Below are 16867 nucleotides of genomic sequence, written 5' to 3'. Positions count from 1 at the left end.
CTCTCTCTCTCTCTCTCTCTCTCTCTCTCTCTCTCTCTCTCTCTCTCTCTCTCTCTCTCCTGCCTTTGTTTCTGTCTTTCTGTGTCTTTATTTGTCTATCCCTATATCTGTCTGTGTGTCTCTGTCTCTATCACATACACATACACAATCAGAAACCTGTTTGGAGAGTTCCATTTATTGGATAGAGAAGATTTTAGAAAAGGATTAGACACACTGGAGCTTTCTGGTAGTTGGTGGCAAACTATGTGTTATATGAGAAGTACAATATCCACAGAAATAGAAAATACCATTTATGGTCCTCGGACAAGAACAGGAACTTAAGAGGAATTTGGATACCCAAGAAAAAAATGCTGGTATATCAACCTGGAGGGTGGGGTTGGGGATGGAAGTGAAAAGTGATAGAAAGTGGTCCATGAAACTGAAAACATTGACCTATGGTGGGGATGGGCACATCATGAGGCAGTAAAGGAACAGGGACATTAGTGAGTTGAGTAATAGGGACATAGTGAAGCAACATCCTCTGGGGAACACTTTCTAAGTGCCTGGAGTCTGATTGGCTGGTGACATTTCTACAGGAAGCCACAAGGGCTTTTCTATCATCCTGAAAGCATTTTTTCAGGCCTCACTTCTAACGAGAGGTTTCTGTCCAGAGCCAAAGGGCAAAACAAGATCACTAAGTCCATCATTCCAGGTGAGTATCCTCTTTCTCAAGGCACGTCTGCCCCTGCTTCCTGGATCAAAGGGCAGGGTAACAATTGTATTTATTATAGGAACAAACTTTTATCAGATATGTGGGAAAGGTTGAGGAAATTAGAGAATGAAGGGATCCTATTTGCAATAGCCATTTTTTTGTGCTGATAACAGAGTTATAAATAGAGGGAAATGTGTTACTTCCTCTCACGAACTTCTTCCTAGACTCTTTTCTGCATTTACATTTAAACATCTGCAATCCTCAAGTTAAGGAGATGAATGATAGTTGTGAAAGCATGCAGCAGAAAGTCTTATTCATCTCATTACCTTTATGATTCATTTTTCAACTGCTCCATGGCCCAAATATATTTCATTTTGGAGGATACATTATTTTTTATTGTATTTCTTTTGAATCATTTAGTTCTAAACTTTTGCTTTGGTAATCACTATGTAATCTCACATGAGCCTGACTCAGGTTCTAGCTCATTTTTTTTACTTTATTTCTAATTGCTGGTAATTTTTCTTCTGACCAGGAAGTTCTGGATTTTGTGTGACATTTTGGAGTGTATTCAATTTGGAGGTTCTGTAGAATGAGATGGATATACTCTTTCTAGTTTACTTTGCCATTATGGCTCCTATAGCTGTTAAATTCTGTTGAATATGTACAAATATGTTTGTTTTGTCATGCATTTCCAGATGTCCAAAGATTCTTAAGTTATCCCTCTTAATATTATTTTCCAATTGAGTCTTTTGTCTTGGATCTATTTTTTCCCATTCTCAGATTATTAGTGGGTTCTGTTGGCTCTACTATTAGGATTATGGATCCAACTTGGTCATAAATAAGGAAAGGAATAAGGATTTTTAAACTACTAGTTACTACATGGCAGACACTGTGCTAATGGCTTAACAAATAACTCTATTAATATTTCATTCACTATTTTTTGCATCACTATTCATTAGAGATACTCATATATAGCTTAATTTTTTTTTTCATTTTACCATTCACTGCCTTAGACATCCAGTTTATATTTCTCTCATAGAAGAAGTTTAGTAAGATTACTGATTTCTCTATTTAAATATGTAAGTGTGTATATATAATATTGAAGTTGATTCTTCTTTGAATGTTTGCTGGTATTCTCTTATAGTTCTCTCTAGCTCAGTTTCCTTTCTACTCTAACTTTGAGAATTCGTTTTGTACTTGAGCTATTCCTTTCTTAAATATTAGGTTGAAAAAAGATGGAACAATAAAATTCTCTATTTCTTATTTTGTTGGTCTAAATATGTTATAATATCATACTTATTAAGTCATTTCATTTAAATGATCAGTTTTGCTGGCATAAAGATCCTGAACATTTGATTTTACTGGTAAAGAAAACACCCTGGTTGTAGAAAATTATTTCTGTAAATTCAAGTCAGAACTTTAGCCAAGTGACTTCTTGAGGATGAGATGGAAAATATGTCAGAGATACTATTTGAACTCGGGTATTTCTAAATATTCACTATCCACTATCTTTGTTGTTGTTGTTCAGTTATTTGCATCATGTATAGCGCTTTGGGATTTAAGGTTTTCTTGAGTCAAAAAGACTAGAGTGGTTTTCCCTTTTTATCTTCAATTCATTTTACAGATGAGGAAACTGATAGAAAGAAGATTAAATGACTTACCCAGAGTCACACAAACTAATAAATATTTGAGGCCATATTTGAACTCAGAAAGATGGGTCTTCTTGACTTCAGGTCTAATGCTCTATCCAATGTGCTTAGCTGCCTTTATTATTCATCATAGGATCCTCATATATAATTGGGCAAAATGACTTCTAGCATATTCATTTATCTCTTCAATTTATTAAGAATTCTCATTTTTCCATGAATGTTACTGGTAATACACTCTTCCTTTTAAAATTGAACTAATTAATGGTTTACCTGCTTTATTGGTATTTTTAAAATAACTAATTTTTTTCTACTTGCTTTTTTATTTTTGTTGATCTGTTTTTTGCTTTACAGAAAGAAAACCAAATTACTATCCTTGTGAGCATTTCACATTCTAATGAGGAAGATGAGATACAAATAACTTTGTACGAAAATTGTATAGACAGTCCAAATAGAAGGTAGTTTCTAAAGGAAGGAACTGGAGGTGTCGAGAGAATGGGAGAGACCTCTTGTAGAAGATTCAAGTTGAGCTGAGTCTAAAAGAAATATGGGAGGTAGAAGTGAAGAGCGGGGATATGCCAACAATGAGTGATAGCCCATAGAGAGGTCTGGCATCATGATGTGGAATTTAGGGCACGAGGATCAGCAAGTAGGTCAGTGTAACTAGATCACAGAGTACCTTGTGGCGACCAAAATATAAGAAGATGGAAAAGATGGTGAGGGTCCAGGTTGTGATGGGATTTAAATACCCTATTTGGAGGACTAGGATAGGAGTGTTAGGCCTGGAGTCTAGAAGACTCATCCTAGGTTCAAATCTGGCCTCAGAAACTTTCTAGTTGTATGCCCCTGGGCAAGTCACTTAAACGTGTTTGCTCCAGTTTCCTCATCTATAAAGTAAGTTGGAGAAGGAAACAGCAAAACCCTGCAGTATCTCCACCAAGAATATCCCAAGGGATGTCATAAAAAGTAGGACACGACTGAAAACAACTAAGCATTTGCAAGAACAAATTTAATAGGGTGTTTTTTAAGTTGTCAGTGATATGGTCAGATACGTGCTTCAAGAAAATAACTTTGCTAGCAAAATATGAGATGAATTGGAATGTAGGGAGTTTTAAAGCAGGGCAACCAGTCAAAGAGAGAAGTGTCTGAGATGGATGATTGGGAAACGCCTAGGATTGGTGAGCATGAAGTAGTGAAAGAACCGGCAAAGCAGATTGAGGAAGACTTGCCAAACAGGTAGGATGCGAACCAGGAGAAAGCAGTGTCATGAAAATCTCTTCCGAAGGAAGCATTATCAGCAGTGTTAAAGGCAGGAAAAGACTATAAGATCTCATAATGATGTGATCATTTGAAGTTCTGGAGAATATTTTCAGCTGAATGATAAAGTCAGAAGCCACTTTGCAGAAAGCATAGAAATGAGTGAGAGAAAAGGAGATAAAGGTACTCATCACAAATATTTTTCTCACAAACAGTTCACCTGAGAACTGGGATTGTAGATTATGGGCACGGTTGGTGAATGCATAGGTTGTGCTTTTTTAAGGATGAGAGAAACATGGGCATGTTTGTGGGAAGGAAGGAAGGAGTCTGTAGATAGAATATTGGACATTAGAGAGAGAATGGAGATGCTAGTGGGGACAATCTGGTGGAGAAAATGAGAAGGAATAGAATCGGAGGTGTTTGCTGAGGGTTTGCCCTGGAAAAGTGAAAGCATACCTACTTCTGCTTGTGAAGCAGGGTTGGAGGAATAGAAAGTAAGGGAAGAAAGATATCTGAGTGATGTGAGTTGATGAGCATGAAATAAAAGGAAACTCTCAGAGAATGGTCTCAATTTTTTCTTTATATAGCTCCCATTTTCCTTCACTATCTTATGGAAAAAAAGATAAATTAAATCAAGAAGTAATTATTAAAGACCTACTTATTATGGGTTAGATGCTATTGTACATACTGGAGATATCAAAAAGGCTGAAAGTATTCCCAGTTCTCAAGAATTCAATTGAATAGGGGAGATAGCAAGCAAATGATCTCAAATGGGATGGCTAGGATAAAATTCCATTTCAATGCTATAGAACAAAAGAGAACACTGATGTCTTAGGGTTATGCCTTGCCACCTACCCCCCCTCACCCCCATTGCTATCTTCAGATATCCAGGAAAGCATTGAAAGATAGAAGAGGTAACATAGGAAGGGGTCCTTGGAAGCCTCCAACTCCATAATGGAGCCAAATCTGAAGCTTCCAAATCAGAAGGGTAGGAAACTTGGGATATATATTCTTCTGACCATGTCAGGATGAGAGAGTCAATAAAGTATTAGAAGAAGCTTTTCCCATGACTTCCTATTTCCCATGTTGTGAATCCTGAGTTGATTGTCAAGTCATGAATAAGCTCAGTTCTGGCTTTTCATAGGGAAGGGTAGAGACCTTTTTATATGGTTTTAAATAGTTTTTATCTTTGAAATCACAGGAATGAGAGTGGGATCCCAATTAGAATAGGAAATTGAAACTTTAAGCATGAAAGATGAAAAGTATAGATTATAGGTGAAGGAGGACATGGAATTCCAGAAAAATATCAAGGAAGAATAAAAGCAATCCTGCAGAAATTGGAGGTAGTTTGAGCATTTGTCAGCTGTTAAGTAGGGAAAGATTGGACCTGAGTTATAATGTAAAGGATCCATTTACTCCCCAGGCAAAACATTCTATTTAGATAATTATAATGTCTACAAGTTTTTGTTTTTGCTTTCTATCTTACCCTTCTAATCAAGCCTAATTTACTGCTCTGCAATTTCTGCAATTCTCAATCTACATTCTGGGGAAGAGAAGAACAAACTTAATTCCTCTCCATATCAATTCTTCAAATGCTTGGCAATAGAAAGGAAACTGACTGAATAATTCTCAACTCTTCAATTATATATCAGACTTAAAATTAAGCAGTGCATTTTTGCCTTAGCTCCTATGGTCCTGAATTTGTATTTCTATTTGAAAAGATTTTTAAAAAAGATTATTTCTGGTTTTTTTTAATAAATCAAATTTACTACTAATTGAAACAAGCCTTTTGAGATTATTCAGTTATTTTTCAGTTATAGCCAACTTTTCATGAGCCCATTTGGAATTTTCTTAACAAAGATACTGTATTGGTTTGCCATTTACTTTTCCAGCCCATTTTACAGATGAGAAAATTAGGGCAAACAGGGTTTAATGACATGCCCGGGGTCACATAGCTAATAAGTATCTGATGTCATATCTGAACTCTCAAAGATGAATCTTCCTGACTCCAGACCTGTCACTTTATCCATTGTGTGGCCTAGTTGCTGAAATGCTAACTCTCATGACTGCTAGTGACCATGAATAGTCATCTACACCTATAGTCTACTTCTACATCTACATCTAATCTACATCTACACCTTCTAGCTACTAAAGAGGCAGAAAGGTGGATTTCTAGAACTCGGGAATTCTGAGCTGCAATAGGTTTAAAACTTTTCAGAAGTTCACACTAAATCCAGCATTCATAGGAGAAACCCCCAGAGATGAGGGTGGGGAGGCTACACCAGGCTGCCCAAAGACGGTTGGATTGGCTAATGCCAGAAACAGAGCAGGTCAGCATTCCCTTACTGATAGGAGTTGGACCTGTGAACTGCCCTGTTACTCCCTGCTGGGGTAATATAAGGGCTCCCATTCCTAATATATTTTTTAAAATTCTAAATGTGGAATTTGAAGCACTGGGAAATTGATAGGAAAGATATTTAGGTCATTGAGTTATTGTTGGATGACCATTCAACCAGAGCCAATGTGCCTTGGACGTCCTTGGCACCATAGCTGACAATGATGGTAGGAACCTGGGAAAGGAAAGAAGGAACTAGGAAAGCCTGGGAAGTTATCTACGTGATGTGTGAGATTAAAAATGAATATCCAAATACTCCAAGTATTATATTTTATAAAGTTTATTAATAATCACTTGAAGTAAGGGGAAGTAAAGCCTCAGAAAAGAAAGAAATTTCCCCAGACCACATATGCAGAAGAGGAGAGCCAGAGAAGAGAGAGGGAAGATGAGCTTACACACAATTTTATCTATACAGTAAGCATGTAATTTGGGGATGAAAAGGAAAGGAATTCTGGAAAATACTGAAGGAATTCTGGGGAACATAGTCCTGGGGTACAACATTCTAGCTAGTTAAAATTCTAAATGTGGAATTTGAAGCACTGGGAAATTGATAGGAAAGATATTTAGGTCATTGAGTTATTGTTGGATGACCATTCAATTGGATGGGATATGAGGCTGAGGGACTAGCACTACGTAGCCCTGAATTCTCTAATGCATTTCCTTCTCATTTCTATTGACAGGAGTCAACCAGCATAAGGTCCATGATGCCATCTAACCTCATTACTGAGCTGAGCACCATGATCCCAACTCATTCTGACATGCTCCAAAATCATTCTGAGCAGACTTCTGGGGCTAGCACCCCCCATAACGGCACACGTGATGCTTTTGATGAGTTTGTGAGATGCCTTACCCTGTTCACATGCATTTGTGGAGTAATAGGGAATGGAATTGTTCTCTGGCTTCTCAGTTTCCACATTAAAAGGACTCCCTTCTCATTCTATGTCCTCAGTTTAGCCGCCAGTGATTTTACCTACCTCTTCTTGGAAGTAATTTGGGTAATCAATTACCTGTTATATCGTCCGAATTTCCAAAATATTGTCAATTTATTAACGAACATGGGTCTCCATGTAACTTTCACAGTTGGCCTGGGCCTGTTGGCATCAATCAGCAGTCAGCGTTGTCTTTCTATTCTCTTCCCAATATGGTACCGAAACCATCACCCGAAGAGGGGACCTATGATAGTGTGCAGCATACTTTGGATTATGTCTCTTCTACTAAATCCACCAAAGGTTTACTACTGTGTTGTACAGATGGAAGTCCTGCCTCCTTCTGGCTGTGACCTGATGAGTAAATTATCAGGGACTCTGATGCTTTCGTTGCTACTATTAATGACTCTGTCCAGCCTGATTCTCTTCATCCGAATCTTGTGGAGTGCCAAGAGATATAAGCCCAAAAAACTGGTCATTCTCATCCTGCTGACGGTCTCTGTGTTTCTCCTCTGTGCTGTCCCTCATGGCATCAATCACTCTGTTTTCAATTGGAGAGCGCTGTACAACCACACTTTCCATGAGATCTCCTACTTCCTGTCTTGTGTGAACAGCAGTGCCAACCCCCTCATTTACTTCTTCATTGGGAGCCTCAAACATCAGAGACTGAAGGAGCCCCTCAGGGTGGTTCTCCAAAGAGCCCTAAGAGATGACAGCGACCTGACCGAAGACAGAGCGACTTCATCCAGAACAGATACCACGTTGGATATGCCATCATGAGCCTGAGGGATCCGCTGCGAAGACTCCGAAAGGAGGGACCCTGTTTCTGAGGATTCTTTTCTTCGGTTTAACCCTAATCAGAGCCTTTTCCTCACAAGAAAAGCAAATAGAACTTTCTTCCTTATTCAGCCCATCAATGAGCTTATTCAGTGTCTACTATATGCCAGATACTATGCTGACACTCGGGATCCAGAGGGAAAAAGCAAGCAAGCCTTGCCTTCAAGGAGCTTCTATTTTATTAGGTCGGGCAGACATTTATATTCATATATATGTAGATACAAAACAGATGCAATATAGATAAATGCTAATTTGGGAAGGAAAGGCATCAGCAGCTGGTGGGATCAGGCAAGGTCTTATAGAAGCTGGTGCCTAGATGAATCTTGAAGGAAACTAGGAATTTCAAGAGGGGAAGTTGAGGAGGAAGTACATTCAACACATAGGGAAGAGCCAGGGCAAAGTCAGAGATATGAGGACTGGTGTATGATGTGTGGGAGTGATGAGGAAATGAATTCCGAGAATGGGAGGTCACCAGTACAAAACAGGGGAGTGGGGGATGTGGCATCTCATGTGACAATGATAAGTGATTTTGATTAAACAAGAGAGTCTGGAAAGGGCAGGAGGAAGACAGGATCATAGCTCTATAGCTGGCCAGGACTTGAGAGACCAGCTGGCCCAATCCCCTCTCTACGTACCTTGTTTACATGTTGATGTAGGACGTGGAGTCCTAAGGAAGTGACTTGTTAGTGAAGTTAGTTAATTAGAAGTCAGATTGAAGTTAGTGACTTGTCCAGGGTCATGCAGGGAATGTCAGCAGTTGGGTAAGTGAAATGGAGGCATGTATTTATCTGTTTTCATACTTTATCTCCCTGGAGGATACTTGCTCCTTGAGGGCAGAAGTGTTTGTTTGTTTGTTTGTTTGTTTGTTTTTCTCTCTTTTTAATCCCCAGTGTCCTGGACTGTAGTAAAGTATCCAGAGATCCAGGACTCTGGATACCATCCTCTTGCCTATGGAGCAGAAGCCTGGGCAAGCTGCAAATGATTTCAACAGAAGGTTGAAATGTTATTGATTCTTATAGGAATAATATTTATAATATGGAATCAATGATATTAGTAATTGATATCAATAGCTAGGATTTATATATCCCTTTAAATTTCACAAAGGTCATTACTTGGGTTATCCCATTTTATCTGTAAAACACCCTAGAGGACTTAGGTGCTTTTGTTTTCTGCATTGCAGAGGAGGAAACTGAGGCTTAGAAAAGTTAAGGGAAGAACTTGCTCAGTCATATAGCAAATAAGGATATATAAAATGGGAGATGCAAAAGAATGGAAGTGACTTGTCCAAGGCCATACAAAGAGGATTTGGCACATCAGAGATTCAAACCAAGTCCATATCTCTTAACATTAGGACAATCGAAGAAGTTTCTGCCTACGCTTAACTCTGAAATGTAAGGAAAGGAAGAGCAGGCCTGCTCTCATCTCTGTTTTCACATTTCCTCAAACATGTCAAGGCCTGTGTCCCAGTGGACTTGTTGGATATACAGATATCCCTTCTCCCATCACAATCTTCCCTCATCATGGTTTCAATATATCATGGATCAACATGTGAAATTAAATGGAATTTTGGAAGTTTCACAGAAGGTGCAGAAGACATGTTAAGGCCAGCAGATGACACAGAAAAAGTTTAGAGACTTCAGTCTGTGGCCAAATAATTAGCCCCGATTTTACAATAAGGTACTGTAAACAGCCCGTGAAAGAAAAGGAAAAACAATGCAACTCTCTTCTCTGGTATGAAAGGAGAACCAAAAGAAATATGCTAATAATCCAGATCAAGGGGACACCATAGTCCTAACCCCTGGATGTGGAAGGCACACCTCTACTTTTATGTTCAAACCTGAAAGGCAATGTGGAGGCCTGAAAGAGCATATATTCAAGATTATGGAGGAGATCAAAAGGTGCATTGAGTGAAGAAAATAAAAATTGGACTTTTCCTTGATTGTTTTTTGTGTGTTTTCACAGCTGCTAGCAATAGATCTTTCAAGCTTATCTCCCAAGAACTCTACCTCTCCCATCCTAAATGCACCAGGTGCTAGTGTCTCAGTTTACTGATTCCTAGAGGACTAGAACATTGAACAGGGCTCCAAGAGGCTTCTTTGAAGTAAGGTCTGGGAGGACTCCATTAGTAACTCTTAGTTATTCCTTTTCAGAGCAGTGAAAAAGCATATGTTGTTACTATTGCTTATTCCTCTGCTTGGATCCTTCTGATTGATTAACATAATGAAATATTTGGGAAAACCAATATGTATGCCAGACTTTTTTTTTCACTTATTAATTGTCAAGCCATCTCTCTTCCTTCTAAGAGTGCTCTTTGGGAAGCTTCACTCATACCTCGTCTCCTCAGAAAGAACTTCCACATGGGTGAGAAACTCCTAACAAAGACTTGATTTTATACTTTCTTACAGGAATCTCTTCACTTTTCTGCTAAACTGATGGATCCCTCAGAGTTAGAGAAATGAGTCTTTTTTCTTGCCTAGAAGCATAATCATTAAGGTAGATGTATAGTCCCTTGTTAGCCATTGCATCAGTGAATTCATTGTGTGCATGTACATTTGCTTTTACTTAGGAAACCATTTGCATTAGAGAGATAAACCATGTTAATGTAGATATATAAAATTCTATGTAAATGGCTAAAATGCCTCTGGAATAACTTGCTTATCACCAACTTTGCATTTCTATGGAAGGGTAACTGAGGGGTCCTGGTCCCCTAAACTTAGAGATCCAGACACAGGACTCCCATTCTGGGTTAGTTGGCAAATAAGTTTGTATTCTTGGAGACTTAGGCTAAAGAATATGGACGTAAATAAGTATAATAAAGAGAAATATTTAGGAGCTCTGACCTCCTGAGCTTCATTTTGTATTTATTTTGTGCCAAAAGGGGGGGTATGCCGGTATATGTGTACTCAAAGACATGTGTGTATATGTGTACATATATGAGTATATATGTGTGTGCATGTGTGTATGTGTATGCTATTAATAATAATGTACTCGGGTATTTAGCCTCATCAAAAACAATTTAATGTTATGTATATTCAAGCTATTTGTAGTTTTGAGAAGCAGGGGTCCACCCTGCCATAGTCCTCCCAGCCTTACAACTTGGCTCTGCCCCAAAACACATTTAGGAACATTTATAGCCATCTTGAACATGGAAAAGATCATAATATGTTAGGATGAACATTCTAGAAGAGTCACCATTTAGCTCTTCCTTGGGTCCCTTCCCCTTACAAGTTCTTCCTGGTGGCTGTCACATTAAGATGTTCTGTATGCAGCTGCATGCCTTAACTGTTTTTGATTGGAGATTTGCTCCTACAATAAGACATGCTTCTCCACACAATTTTTAAGTAAAAAGGCAAAAAGAAATAGGTTTATTGCTATTATGCAAAGATCTAGCAATTTAGCTTACAACAGAAGCATAAATAAATATAATTCCACCAGCAATAATGAGAGATAGAAAGATGCATCACTGAATGGGGGAAACACCAACTACAGAATATTCCAGCTGAGGGGGGCCCCCGGGGCTCGGCATTCAAGGTCCCACTCAGTAAAGTCCCAGGCAAAAGTGTCCTTTTCCTTGGGTGAGACTCCCAAGTCCACTTTCCAGAAAGGGGTTTTATTGACCTCAAAACAAAGATGGCATTTTGCCGTGTAGTCAGCATCAGGGTCTGGAAACCCAGCTGAGATCCTGAGCCCCTAGAAGCAGCCAGGCAAAACATGTCTCCACATTTAATCAATAGTCATGAAGATGACACATTCCGTGAGAGAAGGCATTACTCTCCCAGAAGTATGTTTATCTTCCAGGCCATCAGAGACCGTGGGAAGCTGCTGAGAACTCTGGCCAAAGTTCCAAGCAGCCCCAGTTTCTGCTGATAAATGTGAGACCTACACACACACACACACACACACACACACACACACACACACACACACACACACAAGAGGAAAGATTTACTAAAACTTTACTTTAACCCTTAACTTTAAATTTAAATTTGAAAAGAAAATGATGTTCAAATGAGTCTGGCCCAAGTTACTCCTGGCAGATGGGAATGCAATGATTCCTTCTAAGCAAGAATCAAGTTTGGTCATTGACCTTTCTTCATTTGGAGTGAAGCCCCTAGACTTTGTTTTTCCCACTTTTCCAAGGAAAAAGTCTAGTTTGTTGTTTCTCTTCTGATTTTGGTTGCATTGTTTTTGTTTGTACAAAACCTTTTTAATTTAATATAATCAAAATTATTTATTTTACATTTTGTAATTTTTTCTAACTCTTGCTTGGTTTTAAAATCTTTCCTTTCCCAGAGATCTGACAAGTATACTATTTTGTGTTCACCTAATTTACTTACAGTTTCCTTCTTTGTATTCAAGTCTTTCACCCATTCTGAATTTATCTTGGTACAAAATCAGAAGGAAAACAACAAACTGGGAAAAAAATCTTCATAACAAAAAATTCTGACAGAGGTCTAATTACTCAAATATACAAGGAGCTAAATCAATTGTATAAAAAAATCAAGCCATTCCCCAATTGATAAATGGGCAAGAGACATGAATAGGCAATTTTCAGATAAAGAAATCAAAAGTATCAATAAGCACATGAGAAAGTGTTGTAAATCTCTAGTAATTAGAGAAATGCAAATCAAAACAATGCTGAGGTACCACCTCACACCTAGCATATTGGCTAAAATGATAGCAGGGGAGAGTAATGAATGTTGGAGGGGATGTGGCAAAATTGGGACATTAATGCATTGCTGGTGGAGTTGTGAACTGATCCAAATATTCTGGCTGGCAATTTGGAACTATGCCCAAAGAGCTCTAAAAGACTGCCTGCCCTTTGATCCAACCATACCATTGCTGGGATTGTACCCCAAAGAGATCATAGATAAACAGACTTGTACAAAAATATTTATAGCTGCGCTCTTTGTGGTGGCAAAAAACTGGAAAACGAGGGTATGTCCTTCAATTGGGGAATGGCTGAACAAATTGTGGTACATGTTGGTGATGGAATACTATTGTGCACAAAGGAATAATAAACTGGAGGAATTCCAGGTGAACTGGAAAGACCTCCAGGAACTGATGCAGAGCGAAAGGAGCAGAGCGAGGAGAACATTGTACACAGAGATTGATACACTGTGGTAAAATTGAATGTAATGGACGTCTGTACTAGCAGCAATGCAATGACCCAGGACAATTCTGAGGGACTTATGGAAAAGATGCTACCCACATTCAGAGGAAGAACTACAGGAGTGGAAACACAGAAGAAAAACAACTGCTTGAACACATGGGTTGATGCGGACACGATTGGGGATGTAGACCCGAAAAGACCACACCAATGTAACTATCAATAATATGTAAATAAGTCTTGACTGACCACACATGTTAAAACCAATGGAAATGCAAGTTAGCTACAGGGGGGCAGGGGGTTGAGGGGGTGAAGGGTAAAGTAAAAACCTGAATTATGTAACCATGGAAAATTTTTCTAAAAATAAAAAATTAAAAAAAGAAACAAAAAAAAAAGAAAAAAGTCTACAAAGAGTTTTAGGTTGGAAAAACTGTTATTTCCTCCATATTCCTAGAAAAATTAAAGTGAAATTTTGTTTGTTACCACAGTTGGAAACAGAAACAATCAATGGGAATGACATAGTTACTTGAAGAATGAAGATACCTTTCTTTCTGCATATGATAAAGGGCTACAGGACTCTAAGACTATCACTTTCCTTTAGGTTGGACCTGCTTTACAAGTAGTTATTGGTCCTAAAACAAAGTATCAGCATCAAGTAGACTAGGAAAGACATGTATCCTGAAGAAGAACCAAGGGCCTCTCGATAGCTCTTTTTTTGCCTCTGAGAACATGGGCCTGTCCCATATACCCTACTCTATTAAAAATCAATTTGGCTTCAGGTCCCCAAGCTTGCTCCTTTGGTTGTCTTAAGTTCTCTGCTGTGGTTAAAGAGGAACCACAATGGTCACATATTTAGAACACCTGATGCCAAATGTAGAGTGGGGCAAGAGAGAACAGGAAATGTTTTTAACTCTCTGGGCCTCCAAACTCCTAAATCAAGTTTCTTCTGCCTATGGAATCTCTTCTCTCTCAAGGTGGAGCTGTCATTTGGGGTGCCAGCTCAGCTGCCCTTCCGAATCTTTAGCTCTCACGAGAGCAAAAACGAAGATGACATGGAAGCCATTTCCAGGGATGTGACAAAGACTGTGTTTACACTACACTGGAAAAGTTTGTACAGACCAGCCTGTGAGGAGACCAACAATCAATAAAGACTTCAGGAGTTTTTATTGGCTCCCTAATTGAAAGAAAAGAAGTGATTATAGAATTGAGACTGGGGAGACTGTTTTTATTTTTTCCTGCCAAAGAAGGGTTATAATAAAGGTCTCATGACAGAATTCATCAAAGGCAGAATGTTGTAACTCTCCTAAACCATATATTAGAACTTTGTACTCCATTTCCCAGAATCCCACTTTCATCCTCAAGTTATGTCTTTATATTTTGGAGATAAAGTTTCTGTAACTCTGCCTCTCACTCTCTTTTCCCCTGAATGTGGTCGGGAAAACTTTTTACTCAGGCTTTTACTTTTGTCTTTTTATTTCTTCTACTTCAAGTGATTATTAATAAATCTTATAAAATGTAATACTTGGAGTTATGGGATATTAATTTTAATCTTACATGGAGCAATAAAAGTTCAGAAGTGTCAGTACCTCATCCATTTTCTTCCTCAAACCCACATCCTAGGGAAATTAAGTGGGGAAAGGCCAGAAGGGCAAATAGCAAGGCTTACAATTACATCTATATATTTATTTCTATCTCTGTCTATGTCTACACCCATGTCTATATCCCTAACAATCTATCTCTATCTCATCTGTATTGGTACCTTATCTAGCTTATTCAAATAAGAAGAACCAAAGTTCCTCTGAAGCTATATCTGTCTTCCATGCCCCACCAGGCACAGTCTATTCCCCTGAGGGAAGGTAGCAAATGGCCCAGGTTTGGTTCTTTCATCTAAAGTAGAGAAGTTGAACTGCTTCTTGCTCCCCATTGCCAATTTAAGGTTCCTAACCTTTCCTCCTATGAAATTCAAATCTACTTCTCAATCAAATCCCTGGTGGTTGTTGTCAATATTACCCCAAGTAATTCCCCTTCTTTCCTCAATGAGTAGAGTACATGATTCACAATTGTTCTCTCCTCAGTTCCTATCTACTTACTGGGGGATTTCAACATATATATTGATTCTCCTTTAAATACCCTAACCACTCTGTTATTCAAACCTGCTCTTCCCTTGAATTAGTTACTCTTCCTCTCCACTTCAGCCACAAAGATAGTCACACTCTTGATCTTCCTACCACCCATAAATCTACCACTTCCATGTTTAAGAATTTCAAAATTCCCTTATATCAAATAATGTTAGCTTTCTACCTCTCCATTTGCCTTTCCTTCCAAAACTTTATTTTTCATCTGAATCCTGTCTTCCAACTTCTTGGATCCAAACCCTTTCTTCCAATTCTTTTCCAAGTCATCTCCCATGCAATAGCCACTATCTCTTCTCTTACGCATCTTGACATTTTGGTAAACCAACTAAATTGTCCTCCTCTTTTGAATCTCTAGCTCCTTCATCATTTCCTGGAAATGACCCCACTCACCATTTGTGGAAAAGAAATAAATATACTAGCTAATACTAAATCAGATTGTGATTGAGTATCCTTATATACAAAACACAAAGCAATATTAAGAATTGTTACATGATTATTTCAGTTTCAAAATAATTTAAAAATTAAAGTTCAAAAATTATGAGAATTAAAATTAAATTCAAAAATTAAAATGCTCCTCATTTCCTTCAAATTTAACAATATTTCCCCCTTTTGGAGAATGAGATACTGAGGATCTAAAACAACATCCTTTAATTCACCTTAACTGCTTATTTAATAACCATATCTTTGCTCAAATGGATTGAACATTTCACACATATTAAGTATTATTTAAATTTTTTTCAGATTCCTTTAACTCTTGTGTACTTTCAGAATATGCTTCCTCTATATACATGCTAAATAATACTACTTTAAAATATCACTTCTCAGTAAATGGATTTGTCTGGGATAACAAAATCATATAGGTAATTCTTTCTTACTGATAACTTAAGCTCATTGTTTGTCTGCTTGATTGTTTGAATGGGTAAAATTCTATATACCTTTATCTTCAATTCCTATATATTTCAGGATTAACCTATCTAAGACCTTTCACCTTTCATGCTCATAGGAAACTTGCTATAACAGGAGAAAAGAGGGACATAACTAAAATAAGGGAGGAATGCTCCCTCATTTGGAGTACTAATGCCAGGTAGAAGTGGGCAATGACTCACTGCCATGAATAGAAACTGCCAGGTATAAAACTGAAGTTTCTTTCTAGGGAATCCAGAGAACCCTCTCAACCTTCCCATGATCTGGAACTATAAGTTACCAGAAGGCACTCATAGGGCTACTTGTATCATCCACCAATTTTCTCCATAACATTCTTTCCAACAACATTTCCATACAATTCAACCTCAAATGGCAGTTTTTCCCAATCAATCATGATTAGGGTTAAATATAACTATCTCCTGTTGTTAACAATTATTTCCATAAAAACTATCAGGCTCCATTGTTCCTTCCTAAAATCTCCTGTTATCTCCTTGAGAAATAATTATATTATGAACATATAATACTTTATGAACATCTAGAAAAGCACTTTGAAAATTTTATTTTAAATCTTCAAATTAGCAGATATATTAAACCTCCTAATAAAATAAAACACAACTGAGTTGAAATTTTCCTACTCTAGTTAGATGTGAGGACTATCTTCTTCTTTCTTACTTTTCTAGTTCTCAGGTTAAAATAATTGTCAATCTTAAAAGGGACTTCATTCTCAGGGCGAGTACTAATAGAATTCCCAGGGGAATTTAGAATTCTAATTTCTGTTATCTGGTTTAGGGAAAAACCTAAAAGGCAATGAATGAAGGGGAGAACAAAAAGGATACTTAGCCCAGTTCAGTAGTCTTCTGTGACTTAGGGAAATCCTTCCCATTTTTGGCTATTAGGTTCCTTGTACAGATCAATTTTATGTACTCCTTCTTCCGGTTCTAAGAGG

At 38.0% G+C, this 16867-nt stretch overlaps 1 protein-coding gene across 1 annotated transcript; it reads left to right on the top strand.

Annotated features, from left to right (window-relative positions):
* The first annotated feature begins 664 nt into the window (after positions 1 to 664).
* Positions 665 to 7695, top strand: LOC123252079 (mas-related G-protein coupled receptor member D-like). Its single transcript, XM_044681444.1, has 2 exons — positions 665 to 691; positions 6670 to 7695. Exon 2 carries the CDS (start codon positions 6691 to 6693, stop codon positions 7693 to 7695), a length of 1005 nt encoding a protein of 334 aa, XP_044537379.1. The 5' UTR covers positions 665 to 691; positions 6670 to 6690.
* The last annotated feature ends 9172 nt before the right edge of the window (positions 7696 to 16867 follow it).

The sequence above is a fragment of the Gracilinanus agilis genome, chromosome 6, assembly GCF_016433145.1.
Source record: "Gracilinanus agilis isolate LMUSP501 chromosome 6, AgileGrace, whole genome shotgun sequence".
In the NCBI taxonomy this organism is placed as follows: domain Eukaryota; kingdom Metazoa; phylum Chordata; class Mammalia; order Didelphimorphia; family Didelphidae; genus Gracilinanus; species Gracilinanus agilis.
Note: the sequence above shows the minus strand (reverse complement) of the source record. Positions and strands in the feature narration are given on the sequence as shown.